The sequence below is a fragment of the Mya arenaria genome, chromosome 15, assembly GCF_026914265.1.
Source record: "Mya arenaria isolate MELC-2E11 chromosome 15, ASM2691426v1".
Classification (NCBI taxonomy): Eukaryota; Metazoa; Mollusca; class Bivalvia; order Myida; family Myidae; genus Mya; species Mya arenaria.
This window is the reverse complement of record NC_069136.1, coordinates 18,017,028-18,033,214: the sequence shown is the minus strand read 5'-3', so window position 1 is coordinate 18,033,214 and position 16,187 is coordinate 18,017,028. Positions and strand designations below refer to the sequence as shown.

The window sequence follows — 16,187 nt, the reverse complement described above, 5'->3', positions numbered from 1 at the left end:
ACGACGTTTACAGGTGTGATTTTTATATGGACGGAATTTCGCATTTTTTACATTTCTATCGAAGGCTCTGAGGCCGCTGAACTGCTTCATTGACTTTTTAGAAAATTGTTGGTAATCGCTTCAGGATGTTATTTTTATAAATAAAACTCTATAATTTATCCTTTTTTTTCAAGAAAACGCATAAATAACAGCTTTGAAATAATCTTTTTAGGCTGCTGAATCGAGTTTTGAGGGAAATGACGATATTCGCTAAAGGGTGTCGATTTTTGTTAATAAAATCCATCAATTTATCATTGTTTTCGAAGAAAACGCATATAAAATGCTTGGCCGCTAGGCTTCTAGGCCGTTTAACTACTTGTTGACATTTTAGACAATTATTGATTATCGATTCATGATGTTGATTTATGAAAAACACTCAATATTTTATCATTTTTTTTCCAGGCTGTCTTGCTGCGTTTTTACACTGCCAAATTGCTAGACTGCTAAATTCACGGACATAGATTAACGACATTCGCAATTTTAAAATCGAATGTCGCCATTCAGAAGTCCTCTGCCATTTTTATCGAAAACAACCTCGGATGTATTTGGACGGTTTACACACTCAGACATCGGTATGTTTAAGTCCGATGCATGTAGATCGCGTAGTAGTTTCAATTTAACAGTTAAACTTTATGACTTTACTCTTGGGAATCCTAATTATGTTTGCAATAATTCACTTCTCTGGCAATTAATTTAAACTTAGATCAATAAATACAAGCGTAAACACAACATATATTTAATGATGAAATTAAAAAAAAATAACGAACTACTTCTACTGATGTACTGGCATCCGAGGTTGTTTTCGATAAAAATGGCCGAGGAGCTCCGAATGGAATGTCGCAAATTATTTGAATAGCTTGGTTGTTACACAGAGCATAACGATCTTATTTCGCGGATATCGCCTTAACCATTATTTAAATGACACATATCGTCGAACACCATACGGTTCGAGTAACTCATTAAAACTTGGATTTACTTGTAGAAAAAAAATCCTCAGTGCATTTGCAAATCGTTCTGACGGCAGACAATAAAATAAAAAGTATTTTACCTTTTAATGTGTTTCTATTAATAAGCCACATATAAGTGATTATAATCGAAAATCAGACGATAACAACAACATTCACGAGTATCGATAGCACTGTGTGTATAATACGTGATATATTACGTCATATATATGCTACGTCAGAAGGCAACATTTTACTTAAAATGAAGACATAGATAAGAGATAACTTTTCTTTTTCTTCACCGTTTTAAATTAAACAAAGGACAGTCTTTGCCGCTAAATGAGCCCCGCCTTCGGTATATTACCAGAGTTTGAAAAGGTGATGAGTTTCTTCAAACACTTCGACAAACCGATTTCCAAAAAAAATGTTTTGACAGTGCTCCGTCAAACGGCCGTTTTGTGAAAAGGTTTGTCGAAACAATTAAGAAACTAAACTTTCAATCAAACTCTGGTAAAGACCGAAAGCGGGGCTCCGTAATCGGCATATACTGCGTTATGTTTCATTTAAAATGGTGAAGAAATAGATAAGTTATCTTTGTTTAAAGTCTTCTTTCGGAGCAAAATGTTGCCTTCCGACGTAGCATTTATGACGCAATATATCACGTGGTATACACACACCGGTAGAGGTCTTGTCAAAATCGATTATTTAAATTGTATCCTAAGAGATTTCCGATAATTTGATTTCCTTTTCTAAAATTAATTCTATATTTTAAAATACTAAGAAATGAATGTAATAAAGTCAGCTGAATATTAATGACACACCGTGGCATTCATAGTTATGCAATGTAAAATAATAAGGCCAGAAATGCAAATTGAAACAGAATCTGTTTGCATGATATTATTTCATTATTCATCGATCATTGGTCTGTTTCCGGGAATTGATAGTAAGAATTGATTCGATTTCAAACACAACCACAAATTGCACCCGATGTTAATTTTTCACCCAGGAAAAGGTGCAAACTTTGAGCAGGTACAAAAAAGCATTCAGACACACCACGGTCTTTAGAAACACTTTTCATGCAGTTATCATCAAAATGGAGTATTCACTTGATGAAACAGAAACGAAAATAGATTTAGGACTTTACGAATCAGATAATCATTATAAATAAAGGCATGAATAATTTATATATTCAAGAATTTTAACATTTCAACTGCAATGCCATTTGCAACATTCTTAGAACAATCAATTTTCATAAAGACATATTTCCGAAAAAGCTATTTGTTTCCCTAAAAGGCAATCAATTATTTATAAAATAATTCAATCTGTTCATAGTCGGAATGACAGAGATGTATAATTTCACTGGCACATAGGTGCGTCTGCCTTATGGATTTTGACACTTCTCATCATTTTCTGAACCAGAAAATAGTAGTTATGGCCAAATAAATGATTTATAGTAGCTTTTGGAAATGAGATACTGCTGCGGAGGGCTCTCAGTTTGTTTATTTAATTTAGAAAGCTTGGCCTTGTTTTTTTTCATTACATTATTGTAACATGAATATGTTTCAAGTTAAACGCATAACGCATCTCCACCGCCACTACCAGCTTCACCACGAGTACTAGCAGCAACAGCAGCAGCACCAACAACACTACTACCACTACCACTTCTACTTCTACGACCGCCACCATCATAACTCCCGCCACCACCAACATCACTTCCACTGCTACCACTACTGCTACCGCTACCGCTGCCGCTGCCGCTGCCGCTGCCGCTACCGCTGCCGCTGCCGCTGTCGCTGCTACTACTACTACTACTACTACTACTACTACTACTACTACTACTACTACTACAAATACTACTACTACTACTGCTGCTGCTACTACTACTACTACTACTACTACTACTACTACTACTACTACTACTACTACTACTACTACTACTACTACTACTACTACTACTACTACTGCTGCTACTACTACTACTACTACTACTACTGCTGCTGCTGCTGCTGCTGCTGCTGCTGCTGCTGCTGCTGCTGCTGCTGCTACTGCTACTACTACTACTACTACTACTACTACTACTACTACTACTACTACTACTGCTGCTGCTGCTACTACTACTACTACTACTACTACTACTACTACTACTACTACTACTACTACTACTACTACTACTACTACTACCACTACTATTACTACTACAGCTACAACTACTAATACTACTAGTACTTCTACTACTACTACTACTACTACTACTACTACTACTACTACTACTACTACTACTACTACTACTACTACTACTACTACTACTACAACTACTACTACTACTACTACTAGTACTACTACTACTACTACTACTACTACAACTACTATCACTACTACTATCACTACTACCACTATTACTCCTTCTACTACTACTACTACTACTACTACTACTACAACTACTAACAGTTTTTACTCTCTCAGAATATGCTGTTTATTATCGAAAATTAGACTTTAAAATCGTGCGTATTAATCTTCAACAATGATAAATCAATATTGTCCTTAAGTGCCATTAAACATAAACATACGAAAATATGACAATATGACTAAAGAGTTCGATCTCTTTAGCTAGCGCGAAGCCCGGTGTATAAAGCATATGATTTTAATCAGATTGAGGAAGTTAATATTCAATAACATCTGCTTAAACAGTTCCCTTTAAAGTGAAGTATTGATTGACCAAAGCTTTGAAATGTTATCTTTTAAAAAGTAATATGATATTGGCCTAAAACGATCAAATGGATTATTGGATGCGTTAATGCTTTAAATGTACATTCTGTCGGATCGGTTGCAATGTACTGTTTATAGTGTTTAACCGTCAGAGATAGTTAAAACTGCGAGTTAACGAAGACATTCATTGAAAATGTCTCTCATCTGAAGAGATTCCAGAATGAATTCAAATAATGGTTTACTCAATGTTAATATGTACTTACAACAAAAAATGGTTTGATGCTACGTATTTTATTTTTGTATGCACATACTGACAAACTTTAAACTTTTAAGTGGCCTACATGTTATTGTGTGAACAACATTCCTAATTTGCCAGCCACTGCTTAAATATATCGCTTCACATGATTTAAATCAATAATTGCTAACTGCTGACTGCTAATTTACTGAAAAATATGTATTGAAAAACTTGAAAAGAATGCCTTATTGAAAGACAAAACAAATGTTGACCACAAAGGTATGATTGAAACAATGAGTATTATTTTATAGGTTTTTTTTGTTTTTGTTTTTTTCAAATTGAGAATAAAAAATCGCCTCCTTATTTACCTTCAAACTTCAATAATTTGCCTTTTTAAGTATTTAAAAGTAAAGAAAAAACTGAACAAAATCCTCCCCAAAACATCACCATGGTGACAGGTTAAAACAAACATATGATGATGATATAAAAGTATATTCGAAAATTTACTCCGGGTACAGTGAGTGGCCTTGTCCATCACCAAATGGTAAATAGTTCCTGTGAGACAGTTTGATGTAAGACATAAACAAAATTGCCAACTTAAAAACGAAAATTGGCAGCATTATAATGTTTATTGTTAATGTATTGAAAACTGTTGAAGTTGTTGGAATAAACAGGCAAACACCTTTCATTGATCGCTTTTTACTGACTTTTTGCTATAGGTAATCGGAAAATAAGAATTGTTCAAGATCCCTTTTTTACTTTATTCACTCCTAAATTTTAACAAATGAACTTCCAAATCCGAGAATGGGGCTTTAAGATATTGCCGTTCGACAGAGATTTTTGTTATCAGCAATTTTCTCTTATCTGAAGTACATACGTAAACATTGTCAAACGCCGGTGTATCTCCGATTACGGCCGGGACTATGATAAACGCCGATATTTTTATAAAACTTCAGCGTTTTACACCTGAGCTCATTTATAGTTGGAATAACACTACATCTGTGGATATTTTCCTTATATGGAATGCCATTTGCGAAGGTGAGTTATAAATCTTATTTTGATTTCCAATAATTATACAGGTTTGTACATCGTACTGATTTCAAACATAGTTTATTTTTAAAGTAAGTATAAATTAATAATCGATTTTATCCCAGAGACATAGATTGAAGTATAAACAATTAAAATTTAAATGAATCTTATTAACACCCTAAAGAAGAGTCCCCTTTTACACTGTAAATTGCTCACGTTATTTGAGTAGGCTTTTTAAATGTGTACTTGAATTATTTGTTGAAATATCTTGTTTTATCACCAATGAAAATGAACAGGTTTTTATGTTGTTGTTTTTTACATGGACACTACATAGAGTGCCATACTAGCATTATAGGATTATATTTTAGTACTTAATTATCATAGCATTTTGTATTTTGTATAAAAAAAACTCATTTTTCAAAAAAGCTTTGAATAAAGCACATGCTCCTTTAAATAATTCTCATTGTTTTCAATTCATACTCTTTATTTATACAACTTTAGGGAAGTTAAGTAAGGTTACGATGCAATTGATTTTATGAAACAAAATACAACTCGAATGCAATGTAAACAAGGCGCATTCTTTTAAAGAAAAGCATATCTGTAGCGTTAGAATTGTATATTTGTTGTACAAATATACGTTGCTTTATTTGTGTTATTTATAGCATGTCTAACGATTGAAGTTCAATGATTTTTTTGCATTAGTGAAGTTGTGGTAATTTCGAGCGGGGTGATATACTGATTCATGTCAATTTTTATTGATCTGTGCTAAATATTAATTTTAAAACTTATAAGGTATTCTACCAAAATACAAATACTATATCTGACTTATGACAATATTAAGTATGTTTCTGATCTGAGTCGAAGACATGCGTTTACAAACTGATAGGGTATTCTTCCTCTAAATAAAAATATATCTGCCTCATGAATATATAAAGGAATAAAGGAGTTTTATTTTCATGTCTCATGTCACAACATGACAAAGCATACAATACGTATATTTAAGGATTGATTGCACATCCATTTTTAAAATTATTGAATGACAGGAGACTGACACTCTTATGGTAAATAATTGATAAAGATAAAACGGTAAAACAATTAAGTACATCCTAACTGCCAGTGTTGGGGGGGATAGATAACCACTGTTTTAAAACGTATTTTCGTGATTTTCATGGTAAATTAGTATCAGACTGATAATGTTTGCATTCATTGTATTTGCCGTATTGCGAGACGTTCGTGCTACATAAGAGTTCTTACATTGACATGAAGAGTCGTATTTAATGAGCACATAAATGAATTGATAGGATAGTATACAAGTGTATTTGATAATACGCGGTAGGTTCTTATTGGGTAACACATTGCATTTTGGTATAAATAATTACATGTCTTACAGCTCGTGACTTATTTACACTTTTTGATTCAGCATCACACAAAACAGCATAAAACTTTCTCGCCCAACATAAAAGTTGTTTAAACATAAACAATCGGCCGTAAGTGCACCAGCCGTCGAAAAGAAAAATAAGATGCATAAATGTGTGTAAATAAGTGAAAAATAACTAAAATATATACAATAATGGTGACTTTTGACGACAGTTTCAAGTCACTCAATTTTTAACTTTGTAAACAAGCAATCGTTGAGCTCATGCATTCAATATTGTTTTTTGTTCAGGCCTCTAGAAACAAAGGTTAAAAACTGAGAGAAGCTTACACGTGTGGCCTCCGAGTAAGCGTATTTATTTTGCGAGAAAAGTGATAAAACTTACTTACCAGGTTAAAATATTCTCCCAAAACACACAAATCCCTTCGAACATCGCCATTTTAATCCACATCACTCATTACCCTCACTTAAAATTAGGAAAACACAAACACGTTGGACCCCTGACCCAAGAGTGAACGGATTGTTTAATTGCCCGGAGGACTATTATTGTCTGGTTACTCCCATAGAATTCATTTCAAATCGTCATGCTTCTTGAAAACGAATAAGTTTATTAGACGACCACTACATTGCCATGTAAATATTTCGCGCGTAAAAGCCTCCGATACGAAAAGTCAGTACTGCAATATTACTTTGTAAAGCAATTGGTTCAATATTCTAAGCCTCACTCATAAAATGTTTCCATATTATACAAATATTATTTAGAGAACGCATCGACCATTCACCAAATATTGATCGAATACCTGAACTGATTTTGTTTTTATCTTTTGTGATAAAGCCAGAAACGGGAATTTCAATTTGACATTAAAGGGACTCGCTCATTTTTTGGCTCCAATCTGAAAACGAATATATTATAATTACTTCAGTTTTTGATGCCGACATTGAAGAAAAATATAATTAAAATACTATTATTCCTGGTTTTAGTCGGAAACCAACACACACCGGTAGAGTAAAAAAAAATCGGAAAAGAGACCGCTTAGAATTGTTCATACGCTGACGGATATTTAAACCTTTGTTGAATGCATTGGTAGTTTCACGTGATAATGTCAATCAACCAATCACGCTACAGCCTTTTGTTAAATTGTGTTAGAAAAGTCTTCCAAACTCAAGAATTTAAAGGACAGTATTTGAGAATATATCAACATTTGTTGAAGGGTTCCAGCCGCCAGTATCTTAGATGGAACATTCCTATTGATTTGCCACAATTGGAAAGAACAATCCATTAAAAAAGGCATTTAATAAACCCTGTAATATTCCCCAAAACCGTTGATATGTAAAAGTTGTTAATGTTTCCAACATTTCTTCATAAACGTATAAGAGCTCAACGATATCTGACTTCGACATCAAATCCAGGGCTTATCTTCAAAGTTATAAGTAATAGTTTAGAATATACGTACTGTCGACTTGTTCATGGAGCTACACTAAGATGTTAAAGGTGCAGTTGAGCATGTGAGTCGTTTGCAAACTTTCAGTTTAAATGTTAACTTGCCGACTCCTTTATACTCGTATTATTCACGGCTCGTCGTGCTTTCGTACACGTCATATCCGGATGACGCAATGCTCAAACAAAGCACATAGGAGGGTATAGCCAGAAGTTCGTTGAATTGCTTAATAAAATGAACACATTTAAACATTTTTCAACGAACGTCAGTTCGCTATAAAATCTATTTCAGCTGTTAATAATATATAAAAGTTCAAACTGATGCATACAATATAAAATAAACTACAGATTTTTCATCTACATGAGGTCAGTATAGCCTCCGCAGTTCAAATGTCAGAATCTGACGTCAACGTCATAACTGTTCAAAGTAAGAGCCGTTTGCCGCAATACAACGTCGATGTCTCGCAACCCACTGTCGGTAAATGTCATTGAACCACTCTGACTTGTAAGAATACAGGCGTGTCTGAGCTTCACTCTGTAGTTCCTGAAAGTCATTGAAGTGTTTGCCTTTCATATCACATTTAAGTTTCGGAAATAGGACAAAATCGCATGGTGCTAGATCCGGCGAATAAGGGGGGGTGGGGAAGGATCTCCGCTTCAAGCTGGAATGTCGCGAAAGTCTGGGCCTCCTCCGATCTATGCGCTGGTGCATTATCCTGCTGAAGAATCCATCCATCATGTAACGCCTGTGTTCTCTTTAATGCCATCGTCCTGTACAAGTCACGCCTCAAAACCTTAAAAGGAGAATATAACTGAGGCTTGTAACATAATGCATACTAGCTTTACTACACGTATACGTAATGGTTGAACCGCTATGTAGTTGCCATTAATAGTTTAATTACTGTTAAAAACCTTTTAATGACAACAACAACGCCATTTTCACATTAATGCATTTAAGACAGAACGTTAGTAGATTTCCCTGAAAAAAAACACAACGAAAACACAAAAAGTAAAATAAGCATAAGAAAAATTTAATCCAAGACTTAATTTGATGAAAACGTATTTAAAGATGCACTATTACTCGCAAATAAGATTAACACATTAAACACAACTGTTTTGTTGTACCAAAAAGGATGAACACATGTCGAAAACAAGGATGCTTACGAAGGATACCGAGTTTAATTTAAAAGAAATGTGCAGAAAACACGGTATTGCTACCTTATGAGACCATAGTATATCGCAGTACATCTTTAAGCTCTCTCCAATCATTTCATATTTTTTGCGTTTTCAGCTATTCTATACACGATTATAATATTATTAAAAGTGTTTATATGTTCCTTAAATGCATTATTTAGTAAGAAGTTGACGGTGTACATTCAAAGTTCATGTTTGTTTTACATGTACTTACTATGAATACGAGTGTCACCTTATGCTTTATGAAAATGAGGAAAAGCAATATGTCAAAAACTAGACACGTTGAAACGTCAAAACAAAGTATTCATATTGCTCCAGTACATGAAATATGCTGAATTTAAAGAGGCGTGCTTTGACGATAAACAAAAATGATTTCAACCATTATATATGTTATCATTCATTTCATAGATTTTATTAAAATTAATATTCGACTAGATCGCTAGGCTTAAACGTTTATTTTTCGTAACGACCACAGTTAAACAATAACTTATGCAAGTAATACGATACTCGTACCTAACTAGATCAAAGAACAAGGTTGATCTTCAACTCGAATGGTAAATATTAAGCCGCACAGGGGAACATTTAACTCTTGTCGTTTCTCATTGCTGCCAATATGACTTTGTTGATTGCCTTGTAATAAAGACGGCTTGAAGAGGTTTTTGGACAGAAATATGCCGGGAATGCTATGATACGTTCTTAAACTTTCCTGTATAAACTCATTTTCTATTGTTTTATGACGCGATTTAAAACAGTTAAGAACCAGACTTACAATCGATGTGTCGTAAAGTCTAAATGCGTTTCACTCGTATCACTATTTAATTCTGAACTCTCCTTATCTCAATAGCTATATGTTTGTTATCAGTTGATTTGTTAAAGTGCGTCGTACTTGTTGTATTGGGCCAGACATCGAATAATAACTGTATCGTTAATAAAGATTTAAAACTTAACAGAAAGTGCTCTCTTCTGCCAAAAAACGTAATTGAAAAATAATTTATTTTCAAACTTGGATTTACAAGTTCAATTGAGGATCCGCCAGTTGCTATATGTATGTGTATTCATACAAGTAAGTAAAACTAACACAAATAGCATATATTTATATAGTTACATATCTTTATTCCTAGATATATATTAATTAATGTATTGATTTTGTGTTTCAGGCTTAGACTCAAAAGTCTGACTTTGAGATACAGTCTCAAAAAGCATAACTTTAATTTTGTTGCAAAAATGCTATTTCTCCAGCTTAGATGGAAAGAAATCGCTGTTCCTGTAACGAATAAACCGATTAATATTTTGTAATAATAAGTCATTTTTATATATATTTTGAAACATTAGGAAATCATGGCCCGTTTTTAAATATTGCTGTGTCTATTAAAAAAAAAGTTCTGCAATAATGCATAAACCGTTGGTCAGAATAAGTTATATTGTTAAGCAATTAAGAATTCTGAATTTTTCTGAACCTGAGTCCCTTGACTCAAAGTCGAGAAGTTTGTGAATATATGCCTTGATTTCCGAGTCTGAGTCTCCATTCAAGTTAATGACGTTTGTGAATATAGACCCTGGACTTTTTGACACAGCCTACGTCACGCAGTTTGAACATTTCGAAGTCTAAGTCTCGTTAATTTTATATCCTCTTTATTCGGCTGTGTTACGTTTAACATGACATCGCTGGTACTTAAACATTTTCTCAGATCTTATTTTTGGTCTTACACCTTACCACCAGGATTTTAATATATTCCCTGCGTTTAGACTTCCAAACTCTTTAACACCGCGATATTATGCCCGTTTACCTATATTACTATATTATGTGTGCCAACATCATAAGAGCGTTTTTCTTGATACCAAACCATGTCCAGTGTTGCTTTCAATGTTTCGGCAGTTTCGAAACCGAATTCGCCCCCGGTAGGGGTTTTGATAGTTTCAACAACCGGTTTCGATTTTCGTTAAGAAAACGATAAAATTGGTTTTGGTTTTATTTGATACTGTAACAACAAATACACAGTTCGTGAAACCGATATAAAACCGAAAACAGTTTAATACAAACAAAAACGCTATTAGTATTACCTTAAGAGTAAATACATACACTGCATAATTGGAAGGGAATTATCAATATGCTGGCTTTTTAATAAAAACAATATTTAACTTTCAGTGAGCATCACCAAAATTAAGCTGTCAAACGCTATATTGTGCCTATCTGTCTTCAGGGCGACAAAACCACCAGCTACTGGAAGTGAAAGCCTACAGCAGCGGCCTTTAAATTCCATCGAAAGCTGGAAAGTGATGCATCTGTTCATATTATGGAATTCATTTTGACACACGGCTTGAGAGCTTTTATGACAGTCACAGGAGGGGAAATCACTTTACTGCGGTGTTTCTTTCGCAAATGATTTAAGTTATTTGAAATTATTCAGGAAATCATTTCGTCTAAATTGGTCGTAACTACAAAACGAGCGGTACGGACTCCCTAAAGTGTCATGTAAGATCGATCTGCCTCGGTTTGTTCAGTATTTCATTTTGCTACAGATTCCCAGTCTCTAAACAAGGGACATCCCAAACAGTTAAGAATAATATTGGTACCACGAATGTGTTAGTTATTAAGCAAATATCGGACTATTGGTGTTAACAACGCTACAGTTTCCATTATGGCAGTACGATGCAGTAAATTCAAAAGACAGTTTATATTACTGATCGGAATTTTTCTTGTATTGACAGTAATTCTTCAGATTGTACCCTCGTTTTATGAAGCACAGAACAATATTGTCACGGCAATGAAGTTCCCACAGTTTGAGAGCCGCTTATTAAGCAATAAGTCATTTACCGTTGTTAAGCGTCTAAAAGATCCTGTCTCGCTCTGGAAAGTACATCCGTCAGACGACAGGATTTTATTGCAAGCTAAGTTTAATCCTAAGATTGACTTAAGTCTCTCGCCTAAGAGGATTCTTCTGGAACAGGGACTGGCGGGCTGGAACGTCAAAGGCGGTAAACAAGCGTTTAATGACCATGACTGCCCTGTACAACACTGTGAACTTCATGGCCATCCGAATGGAGAAGTGTTTGACGCTAGAATATTTAAGGAAATAGAGCTGTACAGCCGCTTGCTCCAAGATGCGCAAGCAGAAGTGCCCCGTCATTCAGATCAGGTTTGGATCATGTTCGCGCTGGAAAGTCCGGAAGCGTCGCCTTCTTACGAGGGTCTGAATGACGTCATAAACTGGACAGCCACGTATCGCTACGACTCTACGATGGTGACTCCGTACGATAAATTTCAAGTTTATGATAATTTTACTCAGATATCTAACTATAAGTCGGATAAAAATTACGCTCAGGGCAAGACTAAACTAGCAGCAATATTTGTGTCAAACTGTTATGCGTCAAACGCAAGATTGGAATATGTGAAGGAGCTACAGCAGTACATGGACTTGGACTTTTATGGCTCCTGCGGGAATTTAAGATGCGATAAAGGGTTTGGAAACAACTGCTTTGAAAATCTACAGAAGGAATATAAGTTTTATTTGTCTTTTGAAAACGCCAACTGTCGTGATTATATTACCGAGAAGTTCTTTCTCAATGCATTAAGGTAAGTAGTTCACTTAATTTCTGTCCTTTCCAAATGAAAAAAAAAACATCTGTAAAAATTAAGACCAAATATATATCTGTAAATATATATACAATAACTATTAATAAGCTACCATTTAATCACTTAGCAACCAAATGTGTATTGTAATAAAATGTTTTAACAAAACGTTTTTTCGTATAGAGTTCATAAGCTATACGCCATGAAATTAAACAAAAATAAGCATTTACGGATTAAATTACATGTCTGATGTCAATATCGGGGTATGAACGCAGTTTGGCTGGTAAGAGTACTCCAAGCGTTCTTCAACACCCCAATTGCGTTTATATCCCCGATAGAAATACTGCATTAGTTTTGCGTCATGAAATTCAGAATAATAAGTTTTGCATTCAGGAATTGAACTTTATTGGATTCTTTCCTTGTCAATTGCTTACAGTTTAGAAAAGTGCAACGTAGTTACAGTTTTTATAAAGAAAACCGTTATGTAAGAAGTATGAAGACAAGTTCCGTTTTATGTTTAAAGAAACGTTAAGAAATACGTTTGTAGACAAGTTTAGTGAAATTCGAAGTTTGTAGTCACGTTTAGTCATATGTTTGTAGTCACGATCAATTAAAGGATTGAGACATGTTAAATTAAAAAGCTGCAGTCATGTTAAGATAAAGATTTGTTGAGTGTCCCAGTAAGAGATTTGCATAGACGTAACGATATAGTTTTGTAGTCACGTTCAGTTATTGGTTTGTAGACATATTTAGTAATAGGTTTGTAATCATGTCAAGTTATAGCTTTATAGACGCGTTAAGTAATAGGTTTGAAGACAAGTTTAGTCACATTTCTTGTCACGTTAATTTTGCGTTTAAATACACATTTAGTAACCAGTATGTTTGCACAGTAAGAAAAAATGTGAAACCTACTTATAAGATTTGATACAAATAAAAGGATGCAATTTTACGGAGTGTCAATGCAGTGTTAAAATAGTTTAAACATGCACGTACTTTTCTAGGCATGACGTCGTCCCGGTCGTCATGGGCGCGCATCCAGATGATTACAGACGCGTGGCCCCACCTGGATCCTTCATCCACGTGGAGGAATTCCCAAATGCACAGGCGCTTGCCGGGCATCTTAAGCGTCTGAATGAGCTAGACGATGAATATAATGACTATTTCCGGTGGAAAAGTACCGGGCAGTTTGTTGATACTAAATTATGGTGCAGAATTTGTTCATTGTTATGGGATACCGATCTCCCCCACCAATCAATCCATGACTTAGAACAATGGTGGCGGGGTGATAATATATGTATAGGCAAAGGTCGCTGGGATGAAATATCAAACAGTAGTAAATTACATGTGCGAAAATGATTACTAGATGGGTTGCAAAATACGACAATACAGTTGTTATCAAAAACTCGCTAAAAACCATTTGACTTTATTGACTTTGGCATTACTCACGTTTTTAGTGTTTTCTCGAATGTCATTATCAACTTATTCAATACCACATACGTGGATCATAGAGAGCGCAAAAGAAGTGACACGTACATGAAATGTTCCGAAGCCCTTCTATTGATTACTTCTTAACAATCTGAAATGTTTAAAATAATTGTCCTTATCTCGCGTTTTCAGCGAAAGTTCTTGGCGGATGCAGAGTTGATTTATAAAGTAGATGCAGCGGAAAACCAACTCCACTTAAAACGCCCTACCCAACCCACCACATCCCTTCTCCTCTAAAGTTGTCCAAGTGATATTATAAGTCAATTTGGTATTGCATTTTGGAAACGATCTATACGAACTGTTGTTAGCGAAGTTTTTGTGACATTGTTGTCGTTTTCAAAAGGCCCAATACATACGTTACACATTCGGCATTTCTGTTGTCGTTATTTTTGTTTTTCATAAACGAACAGATAACACAAATATCTATACTTGGTGAAATAAATACAGCATTTTTTTTACATGTTAGTTCTTTCTCTCTCTGCCGTTTTATACATGTGCAAAATGTGTACATCAAAACTCGGAACACAAAGATCCATAAATTTATAAAACTCTGTCGTAGTTTTACAATATCTATTACACAGATAACAATTTATCTCATTATAATGTACTGAACCAATAATGGATGATGGAACGTTGTTCAGGGTTTTTTTACCGAATTATCATTTTGGGAATGTAAAATTAAAGGCTGTTCCTTTAAGAAAAAGTTGACATACTTAGAAGAGCATAATGTTTGTTCTTTGTTTGTCAAACAGTTAATTAATTGTCAAACTATTCAATTAAATCTACTTTTGAAAAAATAACATCTCAAGACACCGATTTGAATTGTTATTTAACACAAACAAAACCAACCTTTTATGAACGATTGTGAGGCACTTGGATTTTTGTTTGTTTGTTAATTCGAGTTTATCAAGGTCTGCCCGCGCCTTATGGCTGCCTTATGGCTTGACCCCAGAGAGACTCTATCAATATTTAAATTTTGTTTAAATGCCAGTCTTGAAGAAACAGAGTGAGGTACTTGTGATCCGGGTGCTATTCCCTAGCTTTTTAAAAATAAATACGTCTTAGTTCCATTACGTTTTAGGTGCGTAGAACCGATTCATGGGGTACAACTCTCCTGTGTTAAAACTGTACTGTACACGTTTTTCCAGTTCTAGGCTCTAAATGCTGAGCTTTAGGCCATGGAGCTTTTGGTACTATATTTTAACATATTTCGGTATTAGGCAGTCGGAGTTTTACCGTCTTTCCCGACAAAACGTGCTCTAACACTAGAAAGTATTAAATGCAATTGTGTTTTATGTGTGTTATCTTAAGCAATTAACACATTCGCGGTCAAAATTAACAATTATGACCAATAATCTGAGGCTCCTGGTCATAAACTTGAGAAGAGTCCGGAGTAGTAAAGGAGTGTCGCTGGTGTACTGTATTCTGTTACGAAGGTGACCTACACTAGACGCCGATTATATGAGCGTTATTAGTGAATATAATATTTTATTACGGGCCTCCACAGTCTTCACCATTAAAGTAACTTTCATCATTAAGACGTATTTTTTTCGCCGCGCCTCGAACCATTGAAATGGCGACAGCTCCTTCGGCAAAAGCTCCTATGACTAAACATGCGTTTTATTGACGGCAGGTCCTCATGGTTATGGCAACAGTTAATGTAAAATGAAACGCGACTTAACACCTTGGCAAACTATTGATATCAATCTTAGCTCTCTCTCTCTCTCTCTCTCTCTCTCTCTCTCTCTCTCTCTCTCTCTCTCTCTTCTGCGCGCGCGCACTTATGCTTTCGCGAATTATTAATAGAATTGCTTATGCTATAATACATAAATAACTTAATGAATGCATTTCTTTTAGTTTGAAATCTGTGTTTTATTTCTATTTTATTAAATCTCAAAATTGTCCACGCAGTTGACGCTAAACAGTTATTTGGTATTCCCCGTTGCTTTCTCAGTTTCAAACAAAACGTTAATGCAACACATATTGTAAACACTCGAAAAATCTCCTAGACGTCTCGTAGCTACTCATTAACGTCAGCGAGACTTCATTACCCGTCAAAGACGCGCGTAAACTAACTGATTATTTACAATATTACGCGGCTAGCCTTTAATGATTTTGCAAAGAGAAACTTCACTATCGGACAATAGCAGACAAATAAAAAAACTGGATTC

At 34.8% G+C, this 16,187-nt stretch overlaps 2 protein-coding genes across 3 annotated transcripts in view; one reads left to right on the top strand and one right to left on the bottom strand.

The window, feature by feature from the left end:
• LOC128220810 (flavin reductase (NADPH)-like) overlaps positions 1–7,003 on the bottom strand; it is an 18,835-nt gene extending 11,832 nt beyond the window's left edge. Inside the window, exon 1 of the mRNA XM_052929373.1 lies at positions 6,718–7,003. The gene's annotated coding sequence lies outside the window, so the exon portion shown is untranslated. The remainder of the gene's footprint in view (positions 1–6,717) is intronic.
• On the top strand, positions 4,819–14,449 carry LOC128220801 (glycoprotein 3-alpha-L-fucosyltransferase A-like). Of its 2 annotated transcripts, none has more exons than XM_052929357.1 (3): positions 4,819–4,962; positions 11,162–12,534; positions 13,533–14,449. In XM_052929357.1, the coding sequence occupies exons 2-3, from the start codon at positions 11,600–11,602 to the stop codon at positions 13,885–13,887; spliced, it is 1,290 nt and encodes a 429-aa protein (XP_052785317.1). In that variant the 5' UTR covers positions 4,819–4,962; positions 11,162–11,599; the 3' UTR covers positions 13,888–14,449. The 2 variants fall into 2 exon arrangements, with proteins under 2 accessions (XP_052785317.1, XP_052785315.1); XM_052929355.1 differs by having other exon boundaries at positions 11,107–12,534.
• Positions 14,450–16,187: the final 1,738 nt, after the last annotated feature.

Coding starts and splice junctions, on each gene's coding strand:
- LOC128220801 (XM_052929357.1), top strand. CDS start 11,600: ATGGCAGTACGATGCAGTAAATTCAAAAGACAGTTTATATTACTGATC. Junction 12,535..13,532: donor TTCTTTCTCAATGCATTAAG/GTAAGTAGTTCA, acceptor GTACTTTTCTAG/GCATGACGTCGTCCCGGTCG.